Raw genomic sequence first — 23,743 nt, forward strand, 5'->3', positions numbered from 1 at the left:
TCCTTTCTGCTCTGTTGTTAAACCTGGTAACTCAAAATCCAGCCACCTCATTTCATGCTTTTCTGAAGGTGAGGAGGGAGGTGACTGTACTTTAATTTCCCAAAATGCTGTTGTGTAGAGCATTTTGCATCTTTGAATGTTTGAACACTTCTTTGCTAATGAAGTGCTGGAAGACTGAATGTAATATCCTGCTGTTTGCATCTTCCTTGCTGTCTGACAAACTTTCACATCAGGGGTATCACACTACTAGAGCACACTGTCCCTTCACATGGTCAAGTCCCAAAGGCACTATTATAAATTTACTGTTATGGATTGATTCAATTATTGTGTGACAAAGATTAAAAGTGACTTCTGTTCTTTGTGGTGGAGAAGGAAGTGAAGGAGGTAGACATGGACCATTAGAGGGGAATGAATACCTGCTGGGCATGCATAGATGGCACAGCTGGCTGCAGTGTACTTACTGAGAGAGGATTTGGTGTCTGACAAGTAGGTAAGATGTTGTTTAACTACCAGGAAAGCTCCATGTGTCCTACAATGATTACTTATTTACCCACCCCACAAATAACTCTCTGTGTCTCTATACGCAAAGAAATTACTGTGATAAATGTAACTGTTTTCACTGCGTGGGATTTATAACTCTCATGGGAAAAAATAGATTTTGGTTCCTGTAGGTCTAGGTAAGCTTTCTGCAGGTTTAGGTAAGGTTCATAGAAAATGCTCCAGTTTAGTATTGGGGTCTCATATCATGATGCCCCTTTTCTGGCACCAATTAGGGGTTGGAAATTCAAAAAACACCTTTGAACAATTAAAATTTCCCTTGAAATATTTCTGGGGAAAAAAAAAAATAGAAGAAAAGAAAGATACTTAAGGAACCAGAAAGCAAAGCAGAAAGAAAACCAGTGGCCTTTATGTGGATTTCAGAATCCCCTTTTCCCTCTTTGAATTGTCTTAATTTTTTTTTTCTAAAGCATGCCTTGATCTCAAAGCCACACAATCAACAGTCCTCCAGTCATAATTTTTTTTTTCTAAAGCATGCCTTGATCTCAAAGCCACACAATCAACAGTCCTCCAGTCATCTTTTATAGTGAAGTGTCAGTCGTAGCAAGATTAAGGTAGTTTATATTATCGCTTTTTAATTTAATCACTATTCATTATCAAATATTCTGTTGTTTAAAACAGAATGGCATCTCTGATCCATATTTTTCTCTTGAATGGGGTTAACTGTTCAGGGTGAAATTAAGCTCCACCAGTTAAGTTTTGTACTTTACATTACAACAGGAAAGTTGTGAGGGCATGGCCACCTCCTCAAACTTTTGCCCTCTCAAAATTGCTAGCACGTTAGAAAGCTGACTCAAATGTTGAGTTTGATCCAGAAAGCTGACTCAGGTGGAACTGCTGAAGGTCAAAGTCTTTGCCAGGATGCCACCTGCATGAACAGCACCAATTAGATGTTCTGTCTTGTGTGAATTACACAACTCATTTGCTGTTATTAAAATGTAGATGTGGAGATGGCTATCACTGATACCACCAGCGTGGGAAGTTCATTGAGTATAAAGGCTGGATCTGCAAAATTGGAATTTACAGCAGCAAATTTTAGATTTCCAACAACCCTCCCTAGTTTTCAGGAAATAAGGAATCAAGTTTTTTAAAGCTGAAATTGAATAGGAAAAATGTTCTCATGAAGCAGCCAGAAGCATTTATTTGTGTGGCTCCTTGACACTTATTATTTACAGCTGGTCCCCTCCAAAGCAGCTTGGAGACAGCAGATACCTAAATGTGAGCTGGACTCTGAGGTACATCAAGCACATTCATAATTATGTCATTGTGGCTGTTTTATATGAGTTTGCTTTGCCATCAGGTACTGTAATATGATCACAAAACACCACTTATTTTCAGAAGGTACAGAGTGTGTAAAGGCAAGCACCTAAGATAAACAAGACAATCTAAATGTCAATATTTAGAAAATGCATCTCCATCAAATACACCAACATAATATTGTTCTTTAAAGTGGACCCCTCAATCTCTATTGTTGTTCAGGTTGGTTCATTGTTCAGAAATCCTTGAATATTCCATAGACCAGAGGCTGAGATTCAACTGACCATTGCACAGAAAGGAGTGTAGGATCTAAATAAATCTCAAATGCTTTTAATATAAAGGAACTAATCATGCTTTGTTTCCTTTAGTACATACTGGAAATTTTCTTTCCCATCTCACTGGTTCCAATAATCCTCTCCGTTCTTGGTGTGAATATTCTCTGTACCCTGTTTATTTCTTTACACAACTTTTACTGCATCAGAGTTATTATGAGAAGGAAAGGGAAGGATATTTCAACACACACTAAAATAAGTGTTGGGTTTTTTTTTTCAAATTTGAACATATTGCAAAGACACTGCAATTTACTAAATTACTATGAGTTAATTCTAAAAAATTTTTATTTGAAGAAATTCTAGAACTACTTTAGTTTTATAGTAGCATACTATGAACACTAAGTACATAAGCATTTGAAATTTTTCAGCCCTGACAGGACAACCCTTTTAGCTGAAGAAATTGATCATTCAATTTTTATTTTTTTCCCCATTCTTCTTACTAAGCATTTAACAACATGCAGACCTTAATAAATGACAGAGACAAACATCTGTCCTTAAATAGCAGCAATTTCTTCTGCCAGTAAAATTGGTTTTCTTCCCCTACATTGAGCCATGAGTTGGCAACACAAGGGCTGGGCAAGCAGAAGACAGCACACAGAGAGACCCCCATTTATTTAGGCTGGGGATTACCATCTGTTTTTCTGCTCCTGCTACAAAATGAGTCCTAATAATAGTAGGGGTGGGGTGGGGGTGTGCTCAAAACACAGAAAGAACACAATGTCCTTTCTCTAGCTGATCAGGTCTTGTAATTTTTTTTAAACAGTATTTTAAAATACTCAGTCCCTTTTTAGGAGGATGTATGTTCTTTGCCTCTTTAATTGCTCTTATTTTGCAAAATTGAGTGAGAATGAGTCCTATGGCTTAGATCACACTCATCTGGATATTATTTCCTAATGCTTCTTACAAAAAATTAGGGAGTGCCCCCCTAGTGAAAGAATAAACGAGGATTCCCAGTTCACTATGCATTTATTGAATTAATGGCTAGGTTTGGTTTGGGTTTCTTAGTTTGGACAAGGCTTCCAAAGTGGTACTACTGATCTGAATTCTACGTGCCATTGAAATGATGGCTCTGGCCACTTCACTTGCCAGTTGTTTCAGCTGCTTAGCAACTGTGACCATGGTCCATTAGATCCTTGGTGTCTCTGAAGGGTTTTGAAAACTTAGTGGTTCCTGCCTGTCAGCCATACCAGACATGCTTTAGTTCCTGCTGGTCTTTCTAGTTGCAATATCCTTTAAAAGAAAACAAGAGGTTATCTTTGTGTTTCCAAAAGCCTTGCCTGTAGTGCACCTACTCTGTCTTCCATAGGCATGTTTTGGATTTTAGCATCTTAGTACAGAACTCTTCCTTTTATTTCAGCTCCTCTTTAATCTCTAGAATTGGGCACTTTCTTACCTCTTGTCCTCCCTTGCTTCCACTCACCGCTGTTTTATTTTCTATATTTTATGACCATTAAAAATGTCAATTTTATTAGATTAATTCTAAGACTTTGTATGAAATGATAGGTACTTTTCTTTTGAACAATTTTGAGTAAACTTGTATTAGGTAAGTACACATATGATGTGAATGTTAGTATATATTAACACCAACTTTTCTCCAAATGAAGCCTGATCAATTTTGATTTGAAGTTTTATTAGTGAAAAATACATTTACTGATAGACTGTTAGGATTTTACCTTTCTGTGTGAATGAACCTGAGAGTACATTAGAACTTAGGATAAATCTTGAGATACAGGCATAAGTAAGAGCATATTTCCTTTAAAGCCTAGAAGGGGTGGATGAATATCCTAACATGAGTAAGGGGACTGAGGCATACTTGGCCTGGTTTTGGAAACAGGTGGTTTTTGCTTATAGCTCAGGATCATCAAAAACATATTTTCCACCCAAGCCTTCCTTGTGCTCCATCATCTTTCCCAGAGAATGGTGGGGGAAGAAATTTGCATTTGTAACTGGGGACCAGCTCCCACAGTGCAGCCACATCATCTAATTTTCTTGATCAGAGCCAGAGCCAAACCCATTGCTCTCTTCCTCAGTGGGGCAGGAACTCTGTTTGCTGCCATCCCTATCCATAGCAGTCTGGTAGTAGCAACATTTTTCTGGGGAAAACTCTGTGATGCAAGCAGGGCTTTCCAAGTGGAAACAAGGCTTCCCAGCCATGAGGTGTGGAGCTGGGTGCAGGGAACCAACCCTTCAGGCCTGGGGGCTGTATTAATGAAATAGCCAAGGAGGGCATACAGAAAACACCTTCCTCAGTGCTTCTTTCTGTACAGGCCCTCCACTACCTCCCCAGGGTTGGCATCCTGGAAGCAGCAGAAAAGAGTACACCAAGGAATTGTCCTGCTGTAGTGTATTTTGTAGGAAAAGAAGGATAAGACAAAACAGACTACAATAATTGCAAAATATCCTCACTCTAAAATGAGGCCAAGTGCCAGAGAGCTCTTATGCAAAAAAAAAAAAAAAAAAAAAAAAAAATCTGGAGATTCAGCTGTCCCACATAACCAGCTTCCTTTCAAAGTCAGAGTCCAGGCTGAACAGGCACACAATTCATATACATTCTGCTCCCTGCTGCTCTTGCCCGGCAGCCTTTAGAAATCAATTATGTGCCACTCAATCAGTGTCAACATCATTTCTATCATAACCACCACCAAACAGTGCAAGCTTGAAGTTTAGCAGAATTCAGCACAATCTGTTTGCTTTGAGTAATTAGTTACTCTTCCCTGGTTCTGTCTTCCCATGCAGGAGGAAAGGAATTGTTATCAGAAGGTGATGCTTGCCAGAACACAGGGTGCCCTCTGACAAGCAGGACTTCAGCTCCATTAAACATCCCCACACCCTCTGAACAGAAAACTCAGTGTTCTGTATTCTTATGGCTTGGAACAAGTAAATATTTCCTCACAAGCAAATATTTCCTCCTGTACATTTCTAAAGTGATCTCTCTTGCACAACAGCAGTATGCATTCAGGCAGTTCACTCTAATTATCGCTTTGTAACATTTTGCATCTGCTTCTGTTAAGTCAGTGAAGTTGCTAGTATGTTTTCTTGGGTTTTTTTAATTTTTAAACAACTTGTTTCTGTGTCTGTCTGTCAACAGCTGCACTCTTCATTTTATGCACTTTGAATGCATTCATTTTCTACAGTGTGTCTTGATACTGCAGTTCAGCTCCAAGCTGGAACCCACAGCAATCCTTTGACAGGCTGTCTGTTAGGCTTTCAGGTCATCCCTAATTTCAGGTTTTCTTCCAGACTCATAGATTTTGTTGTTGAATAACAAATAATACAATTTAAGCTGTCACAGAAGTGTAAGAACTGCTAGTTCTATTCTCTCCAGCTGCAGCCAGAAGCAGGCTGGAACACATGGGTGAGATGTTTGGATCCTTGGAGTTAGCTGTGTCACCCACTCCATCAAGGTGGGGGTCAGTCTCTTCTCCCAGGAAATAAGCAATAGCACAAGAGAAAAGGACCACAAGTTGTACCAGGGGAGGTTTAAATTGGATATTAGGAAAAATTTCTTCACTGAAAGGGTGGTCAAGCACTGCAACAGGCTGCCTGGGGAAGTGGAGGCATTTAAGAGTTGTGAAGATGTGGCACTTAGGGACATGGTTTAGAAGTAGACCTAGCACTGCTGCTTTAACAGTTGGAGTCAGTGGTCTCAGAGGTTGTTTCCAACCTTAATGATTCTATTGTGGGTTCCATCCCATTTGTAGTAAAATAGTGGAATTCCAAAAAAACTCCAAAATAAAAGTATAGTACTTTAAAAAGTGTATTTTAAGTTTGTTTTTATAGTTCCAAATTAAATGCATTTTCTGTGGAATGTTTCAGTCACTTTTAAAAATAACAGATTTGTATCCAATGGAAAAACTGTTGTCTAATATAACTCTGAGGCAATCTCTCTTGGAAACAGTCTACTGCAAAATTTTGGATGTTTGTGTTCATAGATCTCATCCCGATTTCTTTCTTTCTGTGGTTCATCGGTGCATTTTCTTAAGTGTGAATTTGTCAGATTTAGTGAGTTCTTTCCTTTCAAAGTTGAACCAGTAATAATCTCAGATGGTGCTACACTGCCACAAACCCAGGCAGACTGGCATGCAGTAGCAGTGGCGTGCTGAGACTGGTTGAGGTGCTCAAATGGATGAGGACACCTATACGCTCCATTATTCTTCTCTTGATGTTTGAGAACATTCAAGTCACCAATTAAGCAATTAGATGCATATCAGTGTTTGCTTGGCCTTATCTTCCTCATAAAGTACCTGGGCACTACCAGTTTGGACAGAACTCAGCGATTAAGTAGCTCAGGTGAAAAAGCTGAAGTTGGTATAACTGAGGCAGTGACATTCTTTCAGGTTGTTCCGTGTGACTGTGTTATTGCTGATGGCAGCAGCCAGCACTGTTACTGTGCTCTAAGCAGCAAGGCACTCTAAGCAAAACTTCAGTGAATGTTACTGTGCTTCTTAATTTTCTGCCACAAGCAGGACACACCTTAATTTTAAGATTGAGCTTTGGTAAAGTATGACTTTGAGACTGCTAAACAGCAAAGGTGTGAGTTGCCATGTATTGGTGGGATTCCATACCCTTCATGACCAGGGAGTGACAAAGCCTGCCCTGTCCCTGACAGGTGGTGTGCCCAGGCTGTGTCTCTGGGACAGAGAGGGTTAAACCACTTTGAACAAAGGCTTGATTCATGTCTTTCCTTCCTCGAAGGGAATGAGAGAAAGAAACAAAAGTAAGATAGAGAAAAAGCTGTTGTGAAACAAGCCCATTGCTGTTCTCTGAAAAACAAGTATGCGAGGATTCATTTTTAGAGGCGTGATGAAGCAGCAGGGCACTGGAGGGTGGCCACAGCCACTCTTCCTCCAGGGGCTGTCACTGCCCTGCCAGTGCCAAGGACTAAAATTGTCTGGCTTCTTACAAGAGGACGTGGTCCCGACTGTGTGCCACAAAAAAATGTCTGCTGTACAAAACCACAAGCTATTTCCCACTCCAAAGCAAAATGTTTAATCGTAGCTGTTGCTGCTGTAGTTGGGGGATGGCTGCTGTGTGAAGAGGACTCCTTCCTGTCAGCATATCAAGGGGCTGGGAGGTGTCTGCCATCTCACACAGGTGTTTGTCTGTGTAAATGAACATTCTTTTCATGGCCAACTGAAAGGTCAATTTTCAGCTGACAATTGAAAAGTTTAAATAAGCACATGCATCTAGGGAAAACAGCTAAACAGCTAATTCTATGGTTCATAGCAGTGTTGGCAAATTTTACCACAGAAAATGAGTCTATTGATTCTGCACTCCTTGACCATCAAGAAAGTAGTTATTACAGAAATTTTTTGGCATTGATTTATTAAGGGATGGTTATTTAGTATTTGGACATCCAGAAAAACAAGGGACTGCACTTCCTGAAGCTGGAGGAATGGTATGAAACTGCAGTATATGGCTCTCACATGGTTGCCAGTGTGTGCATCGTAGCAGACAGCTCCAGCAGTTTATTGTAAGTGCACCAGAGTGTGCTGCTAAATGGAAGTGTAGAAATAGTAATTACAGATTTCAAATAGTCCCAGGTAAGACCACTAAAAAGAATTTGGAACATAGGGAGCTCTGGACTTTTACATTTCCTTGTATGTAGATATATATATGTCTTTTGAAAACTATGAAATGAAATCACACTCCATTAGGCAAATTCTCTGAGAATACAGAGGAATATATATGTCTTTGAAAAAATGTGTTTGTGAGCTTGCTACATCACAGCTTTTTAAATTACTTTTATTCTGAAAGTGCTAAACCCCATAAACTTTAAATGAGACTTTTCAAAACAGGATTCAACCTTTCCAATCCAATTGCAAAGTGTTTTATTTGAATACAGAAACTGAAACATAAAATGATGACAACAATTATTCCTGGAAGGTATTAAAAAGTTGATCTGTATGCATAAATTGAATTATGGCTCTGGCAAATGTGCTCTATAAGCAAACAGACACAGTATAAACACTTCATACTCCTCTAACATCTACTGCCAAGGTCCTCTAATAATTTTAAATCAGTTCAGACTGTTGCTGTGAGATAGCCTGCCTGTACTCAATTACATATGCACAAAAATAGGATGATTAAAGAAAATATCAAGGGGACAAAAGAAATTTCCTGAAAAACTTAGGGAGGGAAGGCCAGGAGTAAAGGTAGTGAAGATGGCACCAGCTGCAGTCTTGAGGACTGGCTGTTCAAATTCCTGAGTGACACAGAGAAACCATAGGGGAGCCCAGCTGCCAAGAACTCTAAAGGCATTTCAACAGCACATTTGTGAAGTGCAATTTTGCAAAAGACTTATAAACTGACCACACTGGGCAGGTTTTCCTGGGATTAGGAAAAGACATGGTCTTGCCATGAAAACCACTGCTCTGCCAGACCTGATGTTCTGCTACAAAGTGTAGTGTTCCTCATGGAATTGATGTTATAGTGTTCCTTGGATATTAGTGTTGTTAAATAACAACAATAACCACAAGGAAACAGCTCTCCTACATGGAAAATTTCAATATTTGCACAGAGCAAGGCTTGCTGCAGTGAAAATCAGTGTTAGAATACCAGGGATGAAGCAACCCAGCAATAGCGTGTGTTGTGTCCTCCAGCCACCCCAGGGACAGAGGAGTATGTGTTTTGTTGCTATGCCAGCTAAAAGTCAGCACTGACAACTCATTGCCCATCCACAGCTGTGTTCTTCTAGTAAGTAACAACAATTTAAGAAACTAATGGGAAGGTGTATCATAAAGTGGGGTTGCTGTTTTGACCCAGATGAATGCTCTGGGGATAAATGCATTCAAGACTTGGAGATGCATCCATCTTGCAGTAATGAGGAACCACCCAACCTAATGGCCTGGACTGTTAAAGCGTCTTTGCTTCTGTAAAAGTTACTGTGTCATGTAACTCGGTGTTGATCTTGTTTCTGGACTCCAGGACTTGATCAGAAAATAGGGAATATTGCCCAGACATTGAATTTTAATAACATGATGGTGAGTTTGTTAAGAATAAGGCAAATGACCTAACACAACTTTTCACCTTCAGTCTGTATGAGGTTTGCCCAGGGTCCGTATGTTGGCAGCAAATGTAGGATGCACTGTGAAGGTCCTGAGCTGGGGAAGAGGTTTTAGCTCCATTTTCTCCTATGTCTTTGGAGGCTTTCTCTCTAGGACGTCTTCCACAAACCCTGTCCAGAGTGCTTGCTATATGTAAAAGAAGGGAGATCCTTGGAAACCGTGTGCAGATGGCCTGAACCAAGCTAAAAGTGCAGAGAAAGAACAGACAGCCTAGGTAGGTGATGAAGCATATGTTCTACAAATCCAGACTGCCTTAAGCTAAAGCAAACAAAGCAAGCTGGGGAAAGTTATAATGGTTTAGATTTCCTAAGTACAACAATTTTTATTTTATTTTGAAACAATTTTCCCTTAAGGAATGTCCTTTCATTTTAAGTTGGAGAAGGTTGACAACTCATCCTATGATTTTTTTTCCTTTTGCTGGAAAGAATTAATTTTTTTTGGCTAATCCAAAACATTATTTTCCCCCCTCGTGTTCATCACCCACCTTTCAGTATGACTCCCTCACCATTTCAGTCCAGTACTTGCTGGTTATCTAGAAAAAAAGTTGATTTTCCATAATTGTTCTCTTATTGTTTTTGCTAAATAACCTGATCTAATGTGGCAGTTTGTATGCTTTAGAATTACAGCTTTCTCAAGTGCTCAGATGACATGAAATGGGAATGATGCCTAACTCAAGCTGCTCAGTGCCAAAACATGGTGCTGGAAGGAGAATGGGTGTCTCCTTGAGACCCAACCCCCCCCTGTGCTAGTAAGCTGTAAATGTCCAGTTCAAAAATCTGCACTCAAACAGCTCAGAAAGTTTCCCAATGGCCCCAAGAAAACCTGGAGGTCTGTGATAAAAGACCTGGCACCTTTGTGTGTTATTTGATAGGAAGAGGAGAGAGTGAGTGCATCCTGACTCAGAGGGTCGTGTCCCTGTTGGTCAGAGCAAGAGGCAGAGACTGTGTGGGCAGTAAAAGAAGATTTGCTTTTCACTTAGGTAAAATGTTTTGCACCAAGAAGGACAATTCAGCCCTGCTACAGATTGCTGGGGAGTGAGGATCCCATTCAGAAAAGTCTTTATGAATACCTGTCAAAATGGTATGGCTGCTTCATTGTGGGGTTGGACAACTTTCTCTGGTCCTGTCCAGATTCTTCTCTGTATTTTTTCTATGATTCATAAAATATTTGTTAGCTGTTTTTTTCTCTTCTGCCATGACTTATCTACAGTGGTAAAATTCAGATTCACTTCTGAAGCAATTTTCCACTATTTCTTTGGAAACAGCATTCCCTGCCTGTTAGCACTCTAAGCCCCTAATCAGAGGGAAAAAATAACAGCTGGAAAATTACCTATCTAAGGTCATATCCACAGGCAGAGGAAATCCTCAGAAGTAATAAGCACCCCGGGGATCTCCTGGAGCTATGGCTTTCAAAGAGTTTAGCAGGTCCATGCCTTCACATCTCATCTTTGTAACCATCCCAAATTAGCCTATGTGCCACCGTTTCCATTTCTGGGAGCACATCTGTTCCAGCCATGCTCAAACCTATCCCACTATCAACACAAGAGTCTCCAAAACCTTCCATTGATTAGCAATTCTCATGATGCTGGAAACTCCTTGTGATGCTCGATCCAGGAGTTTGCTGGTGAGCATAAGGTCCAATGCACAGGGACTCACGAGTGCCCATGACACAGAAGTGACTCCAAGAGGATTTAGACATCCACATGGTGGTGGAGGTCAGTGCAGGCAGGGCAGCAACATTGGCTGCAGCTCTGAGAGGGACATTAGAGTATTTTGCTCTTCTGACACCAGCAAAATGAATCACTGTGGTAAAGTTTGAGGTCCATTTGTGCCTATTGCTGGGAACAGGAAGAAGAGCAAGTAAATAAGACTGCATGTGTTATGGCTAGCTGTCTTCCATTCTGTTTGATCATTTGAAAAGACAGATGACTGCTTACTTCAGGCTATTAGCCATGTTTGTTATACATGAGGATTCATGGACTTTCAGCTATGCTTTTTTTTGAAAAAACTTGCTACAATTACAGAGTATTAATTAAATTTCTGTGACTGTTCTGAATGAAGATAGCAGTAAGTATCGAGGCACTGGGTAAATGCACTGCTCTCTACATTGTGCTAGTATAATGTTTCCTTAAAATTCACAGAGGGGAAATATGGGTAAATAACGTGTTAATCAGTGACAAATTTGAGCATAGACACATACATAAATTAAATTTCATAACTTTATGATGATTTATTACCAAAGCCAAAATATTTCCAGAGGAGTAGTTTTCCACTAGAGGAGAAAATTCTGTGAAGCTGTAGCAACATAGTGACAACTTGTACATATTGTTTGGAAGAGGAAAATTTTATTAAAACATCAAAGGCCAAGTAATTTTATTTTGTGAATTACTAGAAATCCAGAAAACAATTAACTGTGGGCAAATCCTAAGGAATTACTTGTCTCTGAACTTGTTGAGAGAAATTTATTCACAGACAGTTCACATTGAACATCACACTCAGTAACCAGCAAAATACATTTTTTAATGGTGATCACTTATGCCATAGAAAAAGAAACCAGTAAAAAAAAAGAAAAAAGGATGTTGCTGTGCAAAATCTGTTTTGTGTAGCTCCTTCTGTCAAAACCTTTGCGGGTGGACTGATCCCAGCAGGAAAGCAATCTTCTGGAAATTACAGCAAAGTGGAGTGTTTCCCAGATGGGTGGAAAGTTCCATCTTAATGCATAATAGTAGCTCCAAATAGGTGAGAGCCATGCTTGTGGGATCCTGGGAGTGTTCTTGGGGTCTCCTGCTATAAACAGTAGGCATTAAAGACAAGCAAAGTTTAACTTTCCTCATAAACTGAAGGCTGCAAGAGTTCTCTGGCAGAGGCTGTTGTCATTTTTCTGAACTGTATAAAATGAAAAAGCTGTGAAAGCACTGGTTTAACAGAGCTCCTGAAACCTTGTGCTAGGACACCTCCTCCAAAAATGTCAAGGAGAGCAGATATTTTAAGTTTAAAAAAGGGTGGAAACAGAGATGTTCTACAGTCTTGCTTAATGCTTTGCTCTGCTTATTGACTGAAGTGATTTGGTTAAAAGGTGGTGGAATTTCTTTTTGTTCTTCTCACTGATTTTCTGAAAGGCCAAATACTTAGCCTGTGGATTTTTAGAGGGAAAACCTTAAAGTTTTTCTCAAGAAGCAAAGGAAATTGGAAATAGGAGCCTTCCTACAACCAAAACATGAATGTTTAATTCACTCTGAAAGTAGTCTGAGCCTTACAGCTCTCTGAACTTTCTTCTGACAGCTGTGCCCTTTGGGGACTCTCTGAGGTCCTGCTGCCCACCACAGTCCCAGATGCAAGCTTAGAGTCACAAAACCTGTGGGGTCAAATGTCAGCCCTGCAATGGTTGGTCCTACAACATCCAAGGCCCTCACCCTGCAAATAGAGATTGCAACAGATCTCCTTCCACCTACTGCTCTCTTGCATTGGGGAGGATAACTCACAAATTGTATGTGAACGGCCCAGTGCAGAGCATGGATTTAAGCCCCCTGGGACCCACATGTAGGAGGAATTTGGAGTGTTAAATGTCATTTATCTCAAGCTTCTCTTTTTGCTTTTTCTTGCCTGCCTGATTTAATTTTCAGGGTGTGAGGAAACTGCATATATAGACATCCCAGCCCAGAGGCAGGGGATCTGTGTGAGGTGCTCCTGTACTGTGCAGCCCTCACAGGATGAATTCTCCCACTGTCTCCTGGTTCAGTGTGGGCATATCCAGGCCCTTGCCCAGGTGTTGGGGGTGCCACTGCCCATGAGCACGAGCTGCTCCCAAAGGCAGGGGCAGCAGAGCTGTGCACAGGTTGCTTTCCTGCAAAGCTGCCTTGGTGAACCAGTCCCTGACCCGGGCATACTCCCAGCTATGAGCTCCAGCTTCCTCTGCTTGGGAAATACAGGGAAGGCAAGGGGGGAGGGAGTTACTTCACAGCAATTCCTGCAAAGACTGTGATTCAGTTATTTGTTCTTCTACGAACGCCCTAGCCAGATGACTAAGGCAGATCTGCAGGCTGATGACCCAGAAACAGTCGAGCTAGATTTCACATGTGGTGGAAAGGCAAAGTAAGTTAAAAGCCATATACAGACTGTTATCTTCCTACTTTCAGTGGTTTACCTCCCAGTACAAGCCCTGGCCTACACCAAAGATATAGCACAGAAATTTGCTCAGGGGCTTTTCTCTTTTTTCTACCTCTTCCTCATCTCAGAAATCTGGGCTATCTGAGGTTACCTACACCTGTGATTTTTGAATTAGCAGCACATAAGCTCACCACAGCTGTTGGGTCTCTCAGATGAAATGTGGGGTGGCCTATTTCCTTTTTTGTTGAATTCAAGCTGCTGGGATGGAGGCTGCTGGGTTTACTGCACCTTTTCTTTCCCTTAGGTAAGACTTTTTTTTCCTTGCAGGGGAGGTGGAAAGGAAAAGGAAGAGTATCAAGTGTAATAAATCTGTTCTGGTAGCTTGGGCTGCTGAGCTCCTGCTGGGGAAGCAGGAACCTGTCTCTGCCTTATCAGAGCATGGGTCTGTGAGATTTCTGAGGAATTGAAGATAGACAGGATAAATGTAGGGGGAAAAGTGCTTCCTGTTGTTGCTTCAGGTGTCTGTGAAAGACCTTTCTGCAAACAGAAAGCATCAAGCTACTCTGCAAAGTGGGTGTGAAACAATCTACTGCAGACAAACTGGTTAAACCATGCCTAATATCAACCTGGTGCTAAGATAATGCAAAGGGCTTCAGTATTTTGTTTGAATTTTTACATTTCTTTTGACTGCAGTGATATTCCCTGGGAGGTTGCCTCTGGTGCCACTGCTGTGTTTGGGCTGCTGGGTTGCTCTCAATCTGTGATTCCTTAGTACCAGTGAAGTGTTGTACTTCTTGGGGTGCTCTGGGCACCTATGGAGCCTGGTGTGCCTCATCCCAGCACCTGCTTGTAGGAACAGGACTCTGTGGCAGGACTCTTGTGGCAGGACTCTGTAGAGGGCAGGATTCCCAACCTGTGTGTGTGCAGAACTGTAGGAGCCTGCAATCATAAATACGCTCAAACTCTTGGCTGAAAATCTCTAAATATCTCTGTTTTCTGGTCTTCCTTTTGGAACACTAGCTTTTTTTTTTTAAAGGTGCTTTAATAAAATACAGCTTGAAAGTATTAAGCCCCAAGCAGCACATGACACTAGCACTGCAGAAATCCCTTTAGAGTCCTCAGTCATGTAATCCTGTGTGCAGCATGCAGGGCAAGATGGGAAAGTTCTTCTCTTGTCATCACATTCCTCTGTCTGGGTGACTAGGCAGTGTCTGACATGGAGGTGTTGTGCACTGGCCATTACAGGAGCCACTACCTTCAAACCCCAATACCCTTTAATAAGTATAGCCATGATTTCCAGAAAGTGGCCCTGCATGGTTAAAAATTCATTCAAAAGATGAATATTTATGAAAATATTATTATCTTTGATTTCTTCAAATTTTTTGAATATTTCCTCAAATGCATGAATATTTTCTCATTCCTGTACCACGATATAGGCTATAAATGTAGAGGCTAGTGCAGCTCCCTTATTATATGGTTTGCAATAGGAGAATATTTGTGGCTCTCTGTATTACATTAAACAAGTCAGTCTCCATAGTCCATCAGCTGGCTTCCTCACCACCATTTCTACCCTTTTCCAGTCTTGATTCTGCCAGAGAATGAATTCTGTTGGGCATGTCAGACCTTTATTCCACACAAAGTTCATAAACCTTCCCAAGGTCAAAATTCCTAAAAAGTAGTCTTTTCCATGCGTTTCCTAGTGCTTTATCTCTCCTAATTACTTTTGGTTTGTAATTTCTCATGGTTAGCACAGCATATCCACACTTCCATCATAAATGCTACTGGAAAGATGTACTTCACACTCAATACTGTTTTTAAATGCTGGATTTTCCCAGACCTGGGAAATACCTTAGGTGAGTAACCTTTCCCTGGATGTGGGCCATGTCAAGGCCTCTTTCTTCAATGAACAGGAAGAATCCAGAAAAATGAAGGCAAGCATCCGAGTAATCTTTGCAGGGAGTGAGAGTGTGTGAAGGGAACCCTCACTCAGCAGCCAAGATTTGATTTTGAAAGTTTGTTCTTTCATGTGGTAAAAAGAAACTTGTGAGAGGGGAGAGAACAAGAATGGATGTGTTTAGCTGCAAAGAGGGTCAAGGAATAAGATTTTGAGGAGGCAAAGAAAGTCGCAGAAGGTCAATCACTGATGTCTGTGGAGTGCTGGAGCTATTGGGTGAGAAAGAGGTGCAAATCAATTCAGTTGTTTCTGTAGTATCTCTGCAGCCTGCTAGGGCATGTGTTTGCTTGAGGGATGTTGCAGTGCTTGCTGTCACTGTAGTAATAAATGCCAGAAAATTTGCAGTGAAATTCACATTTACTCATATTGTGATGGAATTGATACTCATTTCATCCTTTCCAACTCCGAGGATCCTCTCTGATGACATAACTGGTGTTGAGTCCAAAAGAAACAGTGAAGAGAGCAACTTGCATAGCAGTGGGATGAGCCATAGTACAAAGGGGGAGAGGTTTGGTCCCTGTCCTGTGTTTTCCCATCATCAGTGACCAGGGTGAGGTCTGGACTGTGAGTGCCCTTCTTCCCAAGAAAGTACATTGTGTTTCTCAGCTATTTCCCCCTTTTACCCTGATGAGTGGCTCATGCAAAGTTGAAAAGTTCAGTGTAGATGGAGCCAGATGCCTTCCATGAGACTGTAGGGCTTGGTAACTGGATAAGGTGAGGTATGTTGGTTAAAACCCCCGTAAAGATTTGAACTGACTTCCTGTGCCACTTCTTGGTGTTCTGAGTGCTGAGGAAAGGGAACTAGAGTGCCCCCCTTCCTCCTACCATGCACTCTGAAATTGCTCTTATGGCCTCAAACTCTTGCACACTCAAAGACCAATTCTGGAAACACAGGGCTGTGAGCCAAGTAACTTGGTGGGCTTGGGCCTGGAGAGGTGTAGATTGCCAAGGAAATTCATGACTCCTGGTATGCTCTAAATGCCATGACTAGAAAAAAACTAGTAGAAATCCTAAATCAGTGCTTAACTTTGCTGCTTTTCTCTCCCACTCTGTTCTGGAAGGACTGTACTTCACAGGGGACCAGAGAGATAGCATGTTGAATGTAGGTGTGGATTTCTGATCCACAGAGAAGAACCTTTCTGAATGTTGGAAGTTCCTCTTTGAAGTGCCTCAAGCACAGATCAATATGGCTAACACCATGTAAAGGCAATCTCCTCATAATCCTGTAGAAAAAAAAGCAGGACTGCAGTCCCACCACGGTGGAAAAGCAGGGATTGACTGCAAGGGATGCTGCCAAACAGCTGGTTTGGGCTGTTCTGGACTGTCTGGATCCATCACTGCTGAACATGTGGGATGGTGGGATCACTTTTCTGGGAAACCTCCCTGTTTCACACATAGGGCAGGGTGTCACCCTGTAGGTGGAAGCTGAGGTAGTGGCATGAGGAGCAAAATAGTTTTCTGAAGAGATCACAAAGCAAAATACCCTTGGCTAGCTTTCCCAAGGGTCTGTCCTGGCTTGGCATAACAACCCTGGTCTGGTTAATTGGGGGAAGAGAAAACTTGGGGTGAGTTTCCTTGCAGTGAGGGCATGGGGCCTCTGGTTTGTGCATCTGTACCTTGTGTCAGCAGGGTCACTCCTGATCTTTATGTGCTGCAATGTCAGCAGGATTCTACCCAATGTCCTCAGCACCCTGCCCTTGCACAGACTTTTGTTATGTGCAGGGGTTCTCTGAGGCATATTCTGGGTCAGCATGAGCTCTCATTTATCTTCAATTGAGTGTACATTTGTCCTGATGCAAAATTTTGTCTTTGCATTATCTTCATTCAGTGATCTTGGACTGATCTGAGACCTCCACCCAGGTAGCTTTGCAGTCTACAGAGCAGAAATTGAGCAGCTTCCTCCAGTGGTGCCCCTGGTGTCCATGTGTAAGTGTTTATACACACGTGTTGTCTTTCTTTCCAGCTCCTTCTTTCTGTCCTCTTTTTCCATTTGGTTCTACTTTGCATTTTATTTGCAATGTGTTGTCCTGTTGTGAGTATTGCTCATGCATGTTGAGTTAGGGTTCCCCAAGGAGTCTGTCTGGCATTGGAAAATTAAGTTTTTTTGGCTTTTGCACTCTCAAAGCCCTTTATTATAAGCTGGGGGTTTTGCTCCAGGGTAGTAGGATGTTGGGAAGAGCTGAAATATGGCACTGCTGAGAATCAATTAGTGTAAAAACTGCTCTAGTACCCAACTACGTGCTGATTACTCTGCCCCCAAAGGCAAATGTGTTTGCAGTTTAGGTCACAAGTGAAATAAGCCTGCTGAATCTCATTCTAACATGTCACTCTCTTATGGACTTTCTTTTCCACCCCAGTGCTTACCTCTAGACATGTGAATTTTCTTGTTGAGAGCTGGGAAAAATGTTCTGGAACAGCAGATCCCTTCCTTCCTCTCCCACCAAAAAATAAGGAAATCATCTTGCAAATACGAAACTGATTTATTTCAAAGTGTTTTGGTCTGGCAGATAGCAACAAGGAGACACTGGTTTTACTCAGAGTAGAAAGGTTGTCATCTCATCTTAAATCTTCAAATTTGACTTGCTCTACACAAGGGATGTGAGTTTGTCCTCACTGCTTGCTGTGGAGATTTGACATATGTCTTGCACATCCCAGGCATGTGATTTCTTTTCCTTTAAGAGTCCCTGTAACACTGGCTTTGCTTCCACACTTAATTCACACACCAAATTGATGCATCAACTCTGATTCTAGTTCCAAGATGATCTTAATTAGTTAAGGAATGTACCAGCCTCTCTGCTGTTGAATACCTTTGCCCTTCCCAAGAAAGTGGTAATGGTTCAATATTCTGCCAGTCTGGAGGTGAGCAGCTTTTGGGCTTTGTTTGATACCAGAAAAGAATGTAATGAAGTGTCATTAAATGAGGACCCTGCTGCATGCAGCCAAAGGCATTGCCTTTTGTGGTCACCTATCCTCTCTGACTGTTTGCAAAACTCACTATCTGCCCTCAGTTATCATTACACTTTGAGGAGGAGAAGAGATCTCATTTTTGCACCCAGGCCTTACTGGCAGGCAACAGGTGAAAAAATACAGTACTACAGACACTTCCTTCCTTTACCTGTGTCCATTTCTGTCTACCCAAAATTGCATCCTAATTGTGGTTGATGGCTTGATATGGCCATTTTCATTTTCCTCCACACTCTTGTAAGTCTCTTGGCAGCTTCGTGGTATGAAAATGTGATATAAATCCAAGGGGCATTCTTCAGTGTAAGACTGTCAAAATGTACGGTGCCCATCCCACTTTGCCTCTTACTCTTTTCCCTATTTCTCTTGCACAACTTTAGGGAAAATTGGATGCATGTCCTTTCTGAAACAGACTCCTATTCTACATGCTTAGTCTTGGGGGAGAAAAAGCTCTGCCTGCCCGTGGGGGAACAAATTCCTGTCCCTGTGCAGTGCAGGGTGGGGTGGCTGCACGATAGCTGTGCCAGTGCTTTCCTGTTGCTTCACCTGCTGAACGTGAGCGTGCACATGCTGCATCCACTGCCCTGTGCTCTGCCCTGAGCTTGTGTAACAGCAGGGAATGCCAGGTAAGCCCGGGCTCTAATCAACTGCTGTGGCAGCTGCTATGCTGCTAGGGATGTTAGCATATCACCTGGCTTTCTGCTGACCACACCAGCTCTTAGTCTGCTGAAAGAATCTGAAGTGCTGCATAGTTTGTTCTCTTTGCTGTAAAGTAACTTGTGCGTAGCTGATGCAAATATCTTTTGGATTTCAGTTTGCTTTGCAGCTACAAACAATTCAGGTTATTTACCATAAAAGTGAGTAAATTTTCCAGTACATGATTTGATCTATTCTTGTCATGTGTCAGTCCTGTCAGAGCAAGAGATGCTGAAGGCCTCTCTGTCCACGCTGGACCCTTCCAGTTGGAGCAGGGCAGTACATGACCATTCCAAGTGATGTGTTTCACATCAGGCAGTGAGGCCAGTAAGACTCTAGAATGTGCTAGATGGAAGCAAATCATACTTGGAGGTGCAGTTTGGGCTTTTCTCTCTCCTTGTCCAGCTGCTGGTAGAATGGATTTCCCAAGCTCCCACCTGCAGGCCCATTTATATTCCCCATCTAAACCTTTGTTGGGCAAGTTGGGGAGCAATGGTCTGGAACTGAGCAGAGTTGGGGGGAAAAGTAGGCTATATGTCAGTAGCAGTTTCATAACTGATGGAAACTAGTATGGGAGCATTTGCCCCTGGGAAGAGGCTGAATCTTTTTTCATCAGATACAAATGAGGCACTGCAAAGGAGGAGGAGGAGGATTCTATTAAAATTAGAGGGGGGAGGAATTTGATGGCATGACTTGGGCAGGATGAACTCTCACAATCTGTCCTGCGTTATTTAATCAGTGTAGGTTGAATATTTGATTATATGGTATTCCCTGTTAGAGAGCTTTCACTGTATTGTCTTCCTTACTCACAAAATGTACAAGGTCACCTGCTTAATTAGAATCTCCAGTGCTGCCTGACCTCAGGGAGGAGGATGCCTGGAAAGAGCAGCGAGCTGTAAAAGGGACTGGTGTGAGCATTTAAGCTAAGCGCTAGTTGACATTTGCAGTTGTAGACAACAAGAGCTTTGCCAAACCTGGCCTGAATGTTGGCTGTGATTGGAGAATGGCACCTGGTCAAGTTACAGTGCAAAAATTTGTACAGTGCTACTGTTAAGCAGTTGAGCCTTGTGAGCTCTATTTAGGGCTTGTACTTATGAAGCAACTGGAATAACATGTTGGGTATGGTGGTAACTCCTCCTCTCTGGCACTTGAATTTAGACTTGGATTTTATTCAGTTTTTTGACCAGGACCTCAGCTGTTTGCAAAGGGGCAAAGCAGGACTTGTGACAGTGGTTCTGAACACTCCTGGGTGCAGAGTTCCACCTGACCTTGGGGTTGTCCTTAGATCTACACCAGGAGATTTCTAATGTATCTGAGGAGAGAGAAGAGATATCTGCCCCACTTTTGTTTTTTATATCCCCCTCTGGTCTAAGTGAGTAATAGAATAAAATGGGAATTGCCCTTGGGTAACTGCCAGGAAGCAGAATTCTTCTTTGTTGGCATAGATTTATGAATGAATTTATAAATGCTACGTGAAGGCCACCCCTGCTGAAGGGGCCTGACTTTTCCAGTGGTGCCCACTGAGTTCATCCAGGGATGCATTTGCACTTGACCCTGTTGGGAGACTTCCCTGCTGCTCCTGTGAAGTGGTCATCCCTGTCCCTCTTTGTCTCAGCTCTAAGGAGCACACCATGACCATACAGAAGAGTTTCCGTGAACTGTATGCTCTGGCATTTTCCTGCTCCAGTCACTCCAGGGATAATAAATAGCAATGGTAATGAATAAAAGCAGATGCTATAGACTGAAGCTTATGTATGACACATTTTCCAATGTACGTACATTCTGGTACATGAAGTACTCTCTCTCTATGAGTGTATGGTTTCATTTCTTCTCTGATACCTCTCCAGTGTACTCCTTCAGTGGCTGGAAATTGGGGTTCTTGGGCTCAGGAGGGAGGCAAAGCAGCCTTCTGCAGGTGTGGGTATGGGCAGGTGCACCTATGGGCTGCAAACAAGTAATATGAAAAAGTTCATGCTGCAGGAGTTTGTCTTCCTTCCCCAGTGTACATACTTCTGCCTTCATGCTTATAAGAATTTTTAAATGAACAGAAGTTTTCTTGGTTTAATATCAGTAAGTGGAGCATGGAAGAAATTTAAGGGATTTTTAATCTCATGAGATGAGGACCTCCCTAGTTGTAGCTGAGGTTATGTATGCAATGCTAGCTAATGCCACCCTTGAATAACAAATACAATGTAATACAAGTGTCGTACACTGTCTTGTGTTTTACTGAGGTCCTCAGCTGAGGGGGGTGTGTGTGGGAATATGAACCTGCTTGTAATGCTTTAGGGCTTGAACTAGGTTTCATGTGGAGCCAGCTGGGATGTACCTATGGAATAAAGGTCATGTGTGCAGCTGCAGAACACTCTGGTCAGAGTTAAAGGGATTTCATTGCATGAAGCAGTGCTCATATCTAGTCCATGACAGCAAAAATATGTGCATACGTATCAGATTCAGTTAGTTCACCACTCTTGACTTTCTCTACTCAAGCTGCAAGAGAAAATGGTACTGGTTTGGACCACGTGACCCCTCTGTGGCCTCTTCAAACTTTGCCCATTCTGTGATTCTGATTCTGCCTCACACCTACTGAAGTGGAAGGTTTTGTTTCAGATTAAGTGAAGAATATTCTATTAAGTGAAACTGATTTGGCTTGAACTAGTGAGGTTGTTTTTAGGAGAAATCTTCAGTTTTATCAGCAGTCGGTCTTGAATGTTCTGTGTTCAACATTAAAGCCTGATATGCCAAAACCAGAAATTCAATTAATTAAATAGATTTGGTCACCAATAACAAGAAGAGACTGACAAGACAAAAAGAAATAAATGTCATGTTTTTAATGCTGGTTTGAACAGCCTTACATGAAGACAAAGCACCAAACGTTGAGTGTCTCTCAGCAAAGCCTAACAGCATTGGCTGGCTGTCCAGAGCCACCTCTTTTTCAGTATTCATCATTGAAGGGGTACTCTGGGTGGTCACGCCACCTGTGGAAAGGTCAGATTGGACAAGTGAGTTCCTTGGGTGAAGCAAGATGTCAAATCACTGCAATCGACCTGTGCCCAGCAAACCTCTTCCTTGCAATATATGTATGGCCTTCATGGAAGGCTCTCCTACTTATCCACAAGCTGTTCTGCTCTGAATGACTGACCCTGCAGAGTTGGAAGCAAGCCTGTGTATTTAAGGAGAGGACAGTGAAGGACCATTTTTCAGGCCTACAGACTGCATATCTTAAGGAGAGATGAGGGAAATCAACAGGACTCTGGATGTCAACTATTCTCACTATTTAACTCAGGTGAGTAGAAGTGTTTTAGGAAAGGGGGATGGCTTCACCATGTGTGCTGTACTGTGGAAGGGGAAATCTTTGTTCAGATGTCTAGAAAGACACCTAGAAATAAGGGCTATGTGTGAAGAAGAGGTAGAGACACCAGACTGTTCTACTTTGCCTTATGACCTTAGAGCTGGCATGAACAGATCTGGGTCTAGTGTGGTGCTTTCCCCAAGCAGCTGCCATACCTAAACTAGGTCTGGCTGTCCTCTAGCTCAGCCTACGCATAGATATTCTGCCAGTATCTACTGTGGCAGAGAATTTACAAATAAGCTTTGGCATGACCCTGTTCAGGGTAGAAAGGGATGGTTGTGGGTGCCCCCTAACAAAGAGACGTTTCAGGCTTTGTTTTAGAAACTGCATGCTCAGGGAAGATGCACAATTCAGGATCATTATAAAAGGCAAGAAGAAAATTCCCAGGGTCAACTTCAGGTGAAAATGTGTTTGCCCATTATTGGCAGACTTGAGAGAGAGGTAGCTGTTTTCTGTTGTGGGTTTTCTTGTTTGTTTGAGAAGCTGATGCTAAATCACAAGCCCTGGCTTGACAACCACTTTCCATTAGCTAAATGAAAAATTTCTGAAGAGCATTCTCAGGTGCACCATGGCAGCTGGCTGCCTTGCCTTACAGCACAGCACAACAAATACTGGCATTTACCCAGCTGTGAATCGTTCCAGTCTGGAAAGGACACATTTCACAATATTGAAGGTAACTAACTGGAAGACATCAAACATTTTGAATTGGTTGTGTCAAAACATTTCATTCCAATATTCAGCCAAGATCAAGTGTTCACACATTAACAGATTGAGTTGGTTGAAAAAAAGTCCCAAAAAACAAAACAAGCCACAACACTTTGGCTTGTTTGACTTCAGTATAATTTAATGATGTCTGAGTTGCCAGTGTCATTATCTCTACTTTTCATCTATTGAGCATGCTTGCTAATCAGATCTCACATACTCAAAAGTCTGAGTCCTTTGAGTGAAAATTATTCACTTGGAGGAGTCAGTGCAGCTTGGCATAGCTGGTAAGGAAAAACATCCATAGCAGAGAATGGGAGCATAAGATAAATCAAGCAGATACATTAATGTAAAACTTGCCCTGCACAATGCTTCCAGATTTCTCCAAGAGGTGAAGAAACAACTTCAGATTAAGATTTCCTGAAGTACTCATGTTTTTATAAAACCTCCATTTTCTTCTCAGATGCTTAACTTGTTAATTCATTCCACTGATTGCGTTATCCTGTTTGCATGGGCTTACTCATACCATGGGAACAACAGGTTTGCACACAGTACCCTTTATGGTAGCTGATAAGGGGAAGAACCAGAGAAAAGCTGGATTTTTCCATTCCTGCTGGCATGTGTATCACAGCAGTCAAAGGTTTTGCATGAAGTTGACTAACCAAAAGTCTTTCTGTAGCGTGGTTTGACTTTTTCAGCTACAGATTGCTGGATGAAATAAGAAATGTATTTAGGCTGGTAATTTGTCTGATGCAGTGTCA

The 23,743-nt window shown here is 41.9% G+C and overlaps 1 protein-coding gene across 1 annotated transcript in view; it reads right to left on the reverse strand.

Annotated features, from left to right (window-relative positions):
- Nucleotides 1–21,744: 21,744 nt before the first annotated feature.
- Nucleotides 21,745–23,743, reverse strand: part of AKR1D1 (aldo-keto reductase family 1 member D1) — a 34,729-nt gene continuing 32,730 nt past the window's right edge. The window contains exon 9 of the mRNA XM_071422510.1: nt 21,745–21,906. Coding sequence (XP_071278611.1) covers nt 21,864–21,906 — 43 coding nt within the window. The 3' untranslated portion in view covers nt 21,745–21,863. The remainder of the gene's footprint in view (nt 21,907–23,743) is intronic.

This window comes from Agelaius tricolor, unplaced genomic scaffold, assembly GCF_023055355.1.
Source record: "Agelaius tricolor isolate 1412-34295 unplaced genomic scaffold, bAgeTri1.0.p SCAF_3, whole genome shotgun sequence".
NCBI lineage: Eukaryota > Metazoa > Chordata > Aves > Passeriformes > Icteridae > Agelaius > Agelaius tricolor.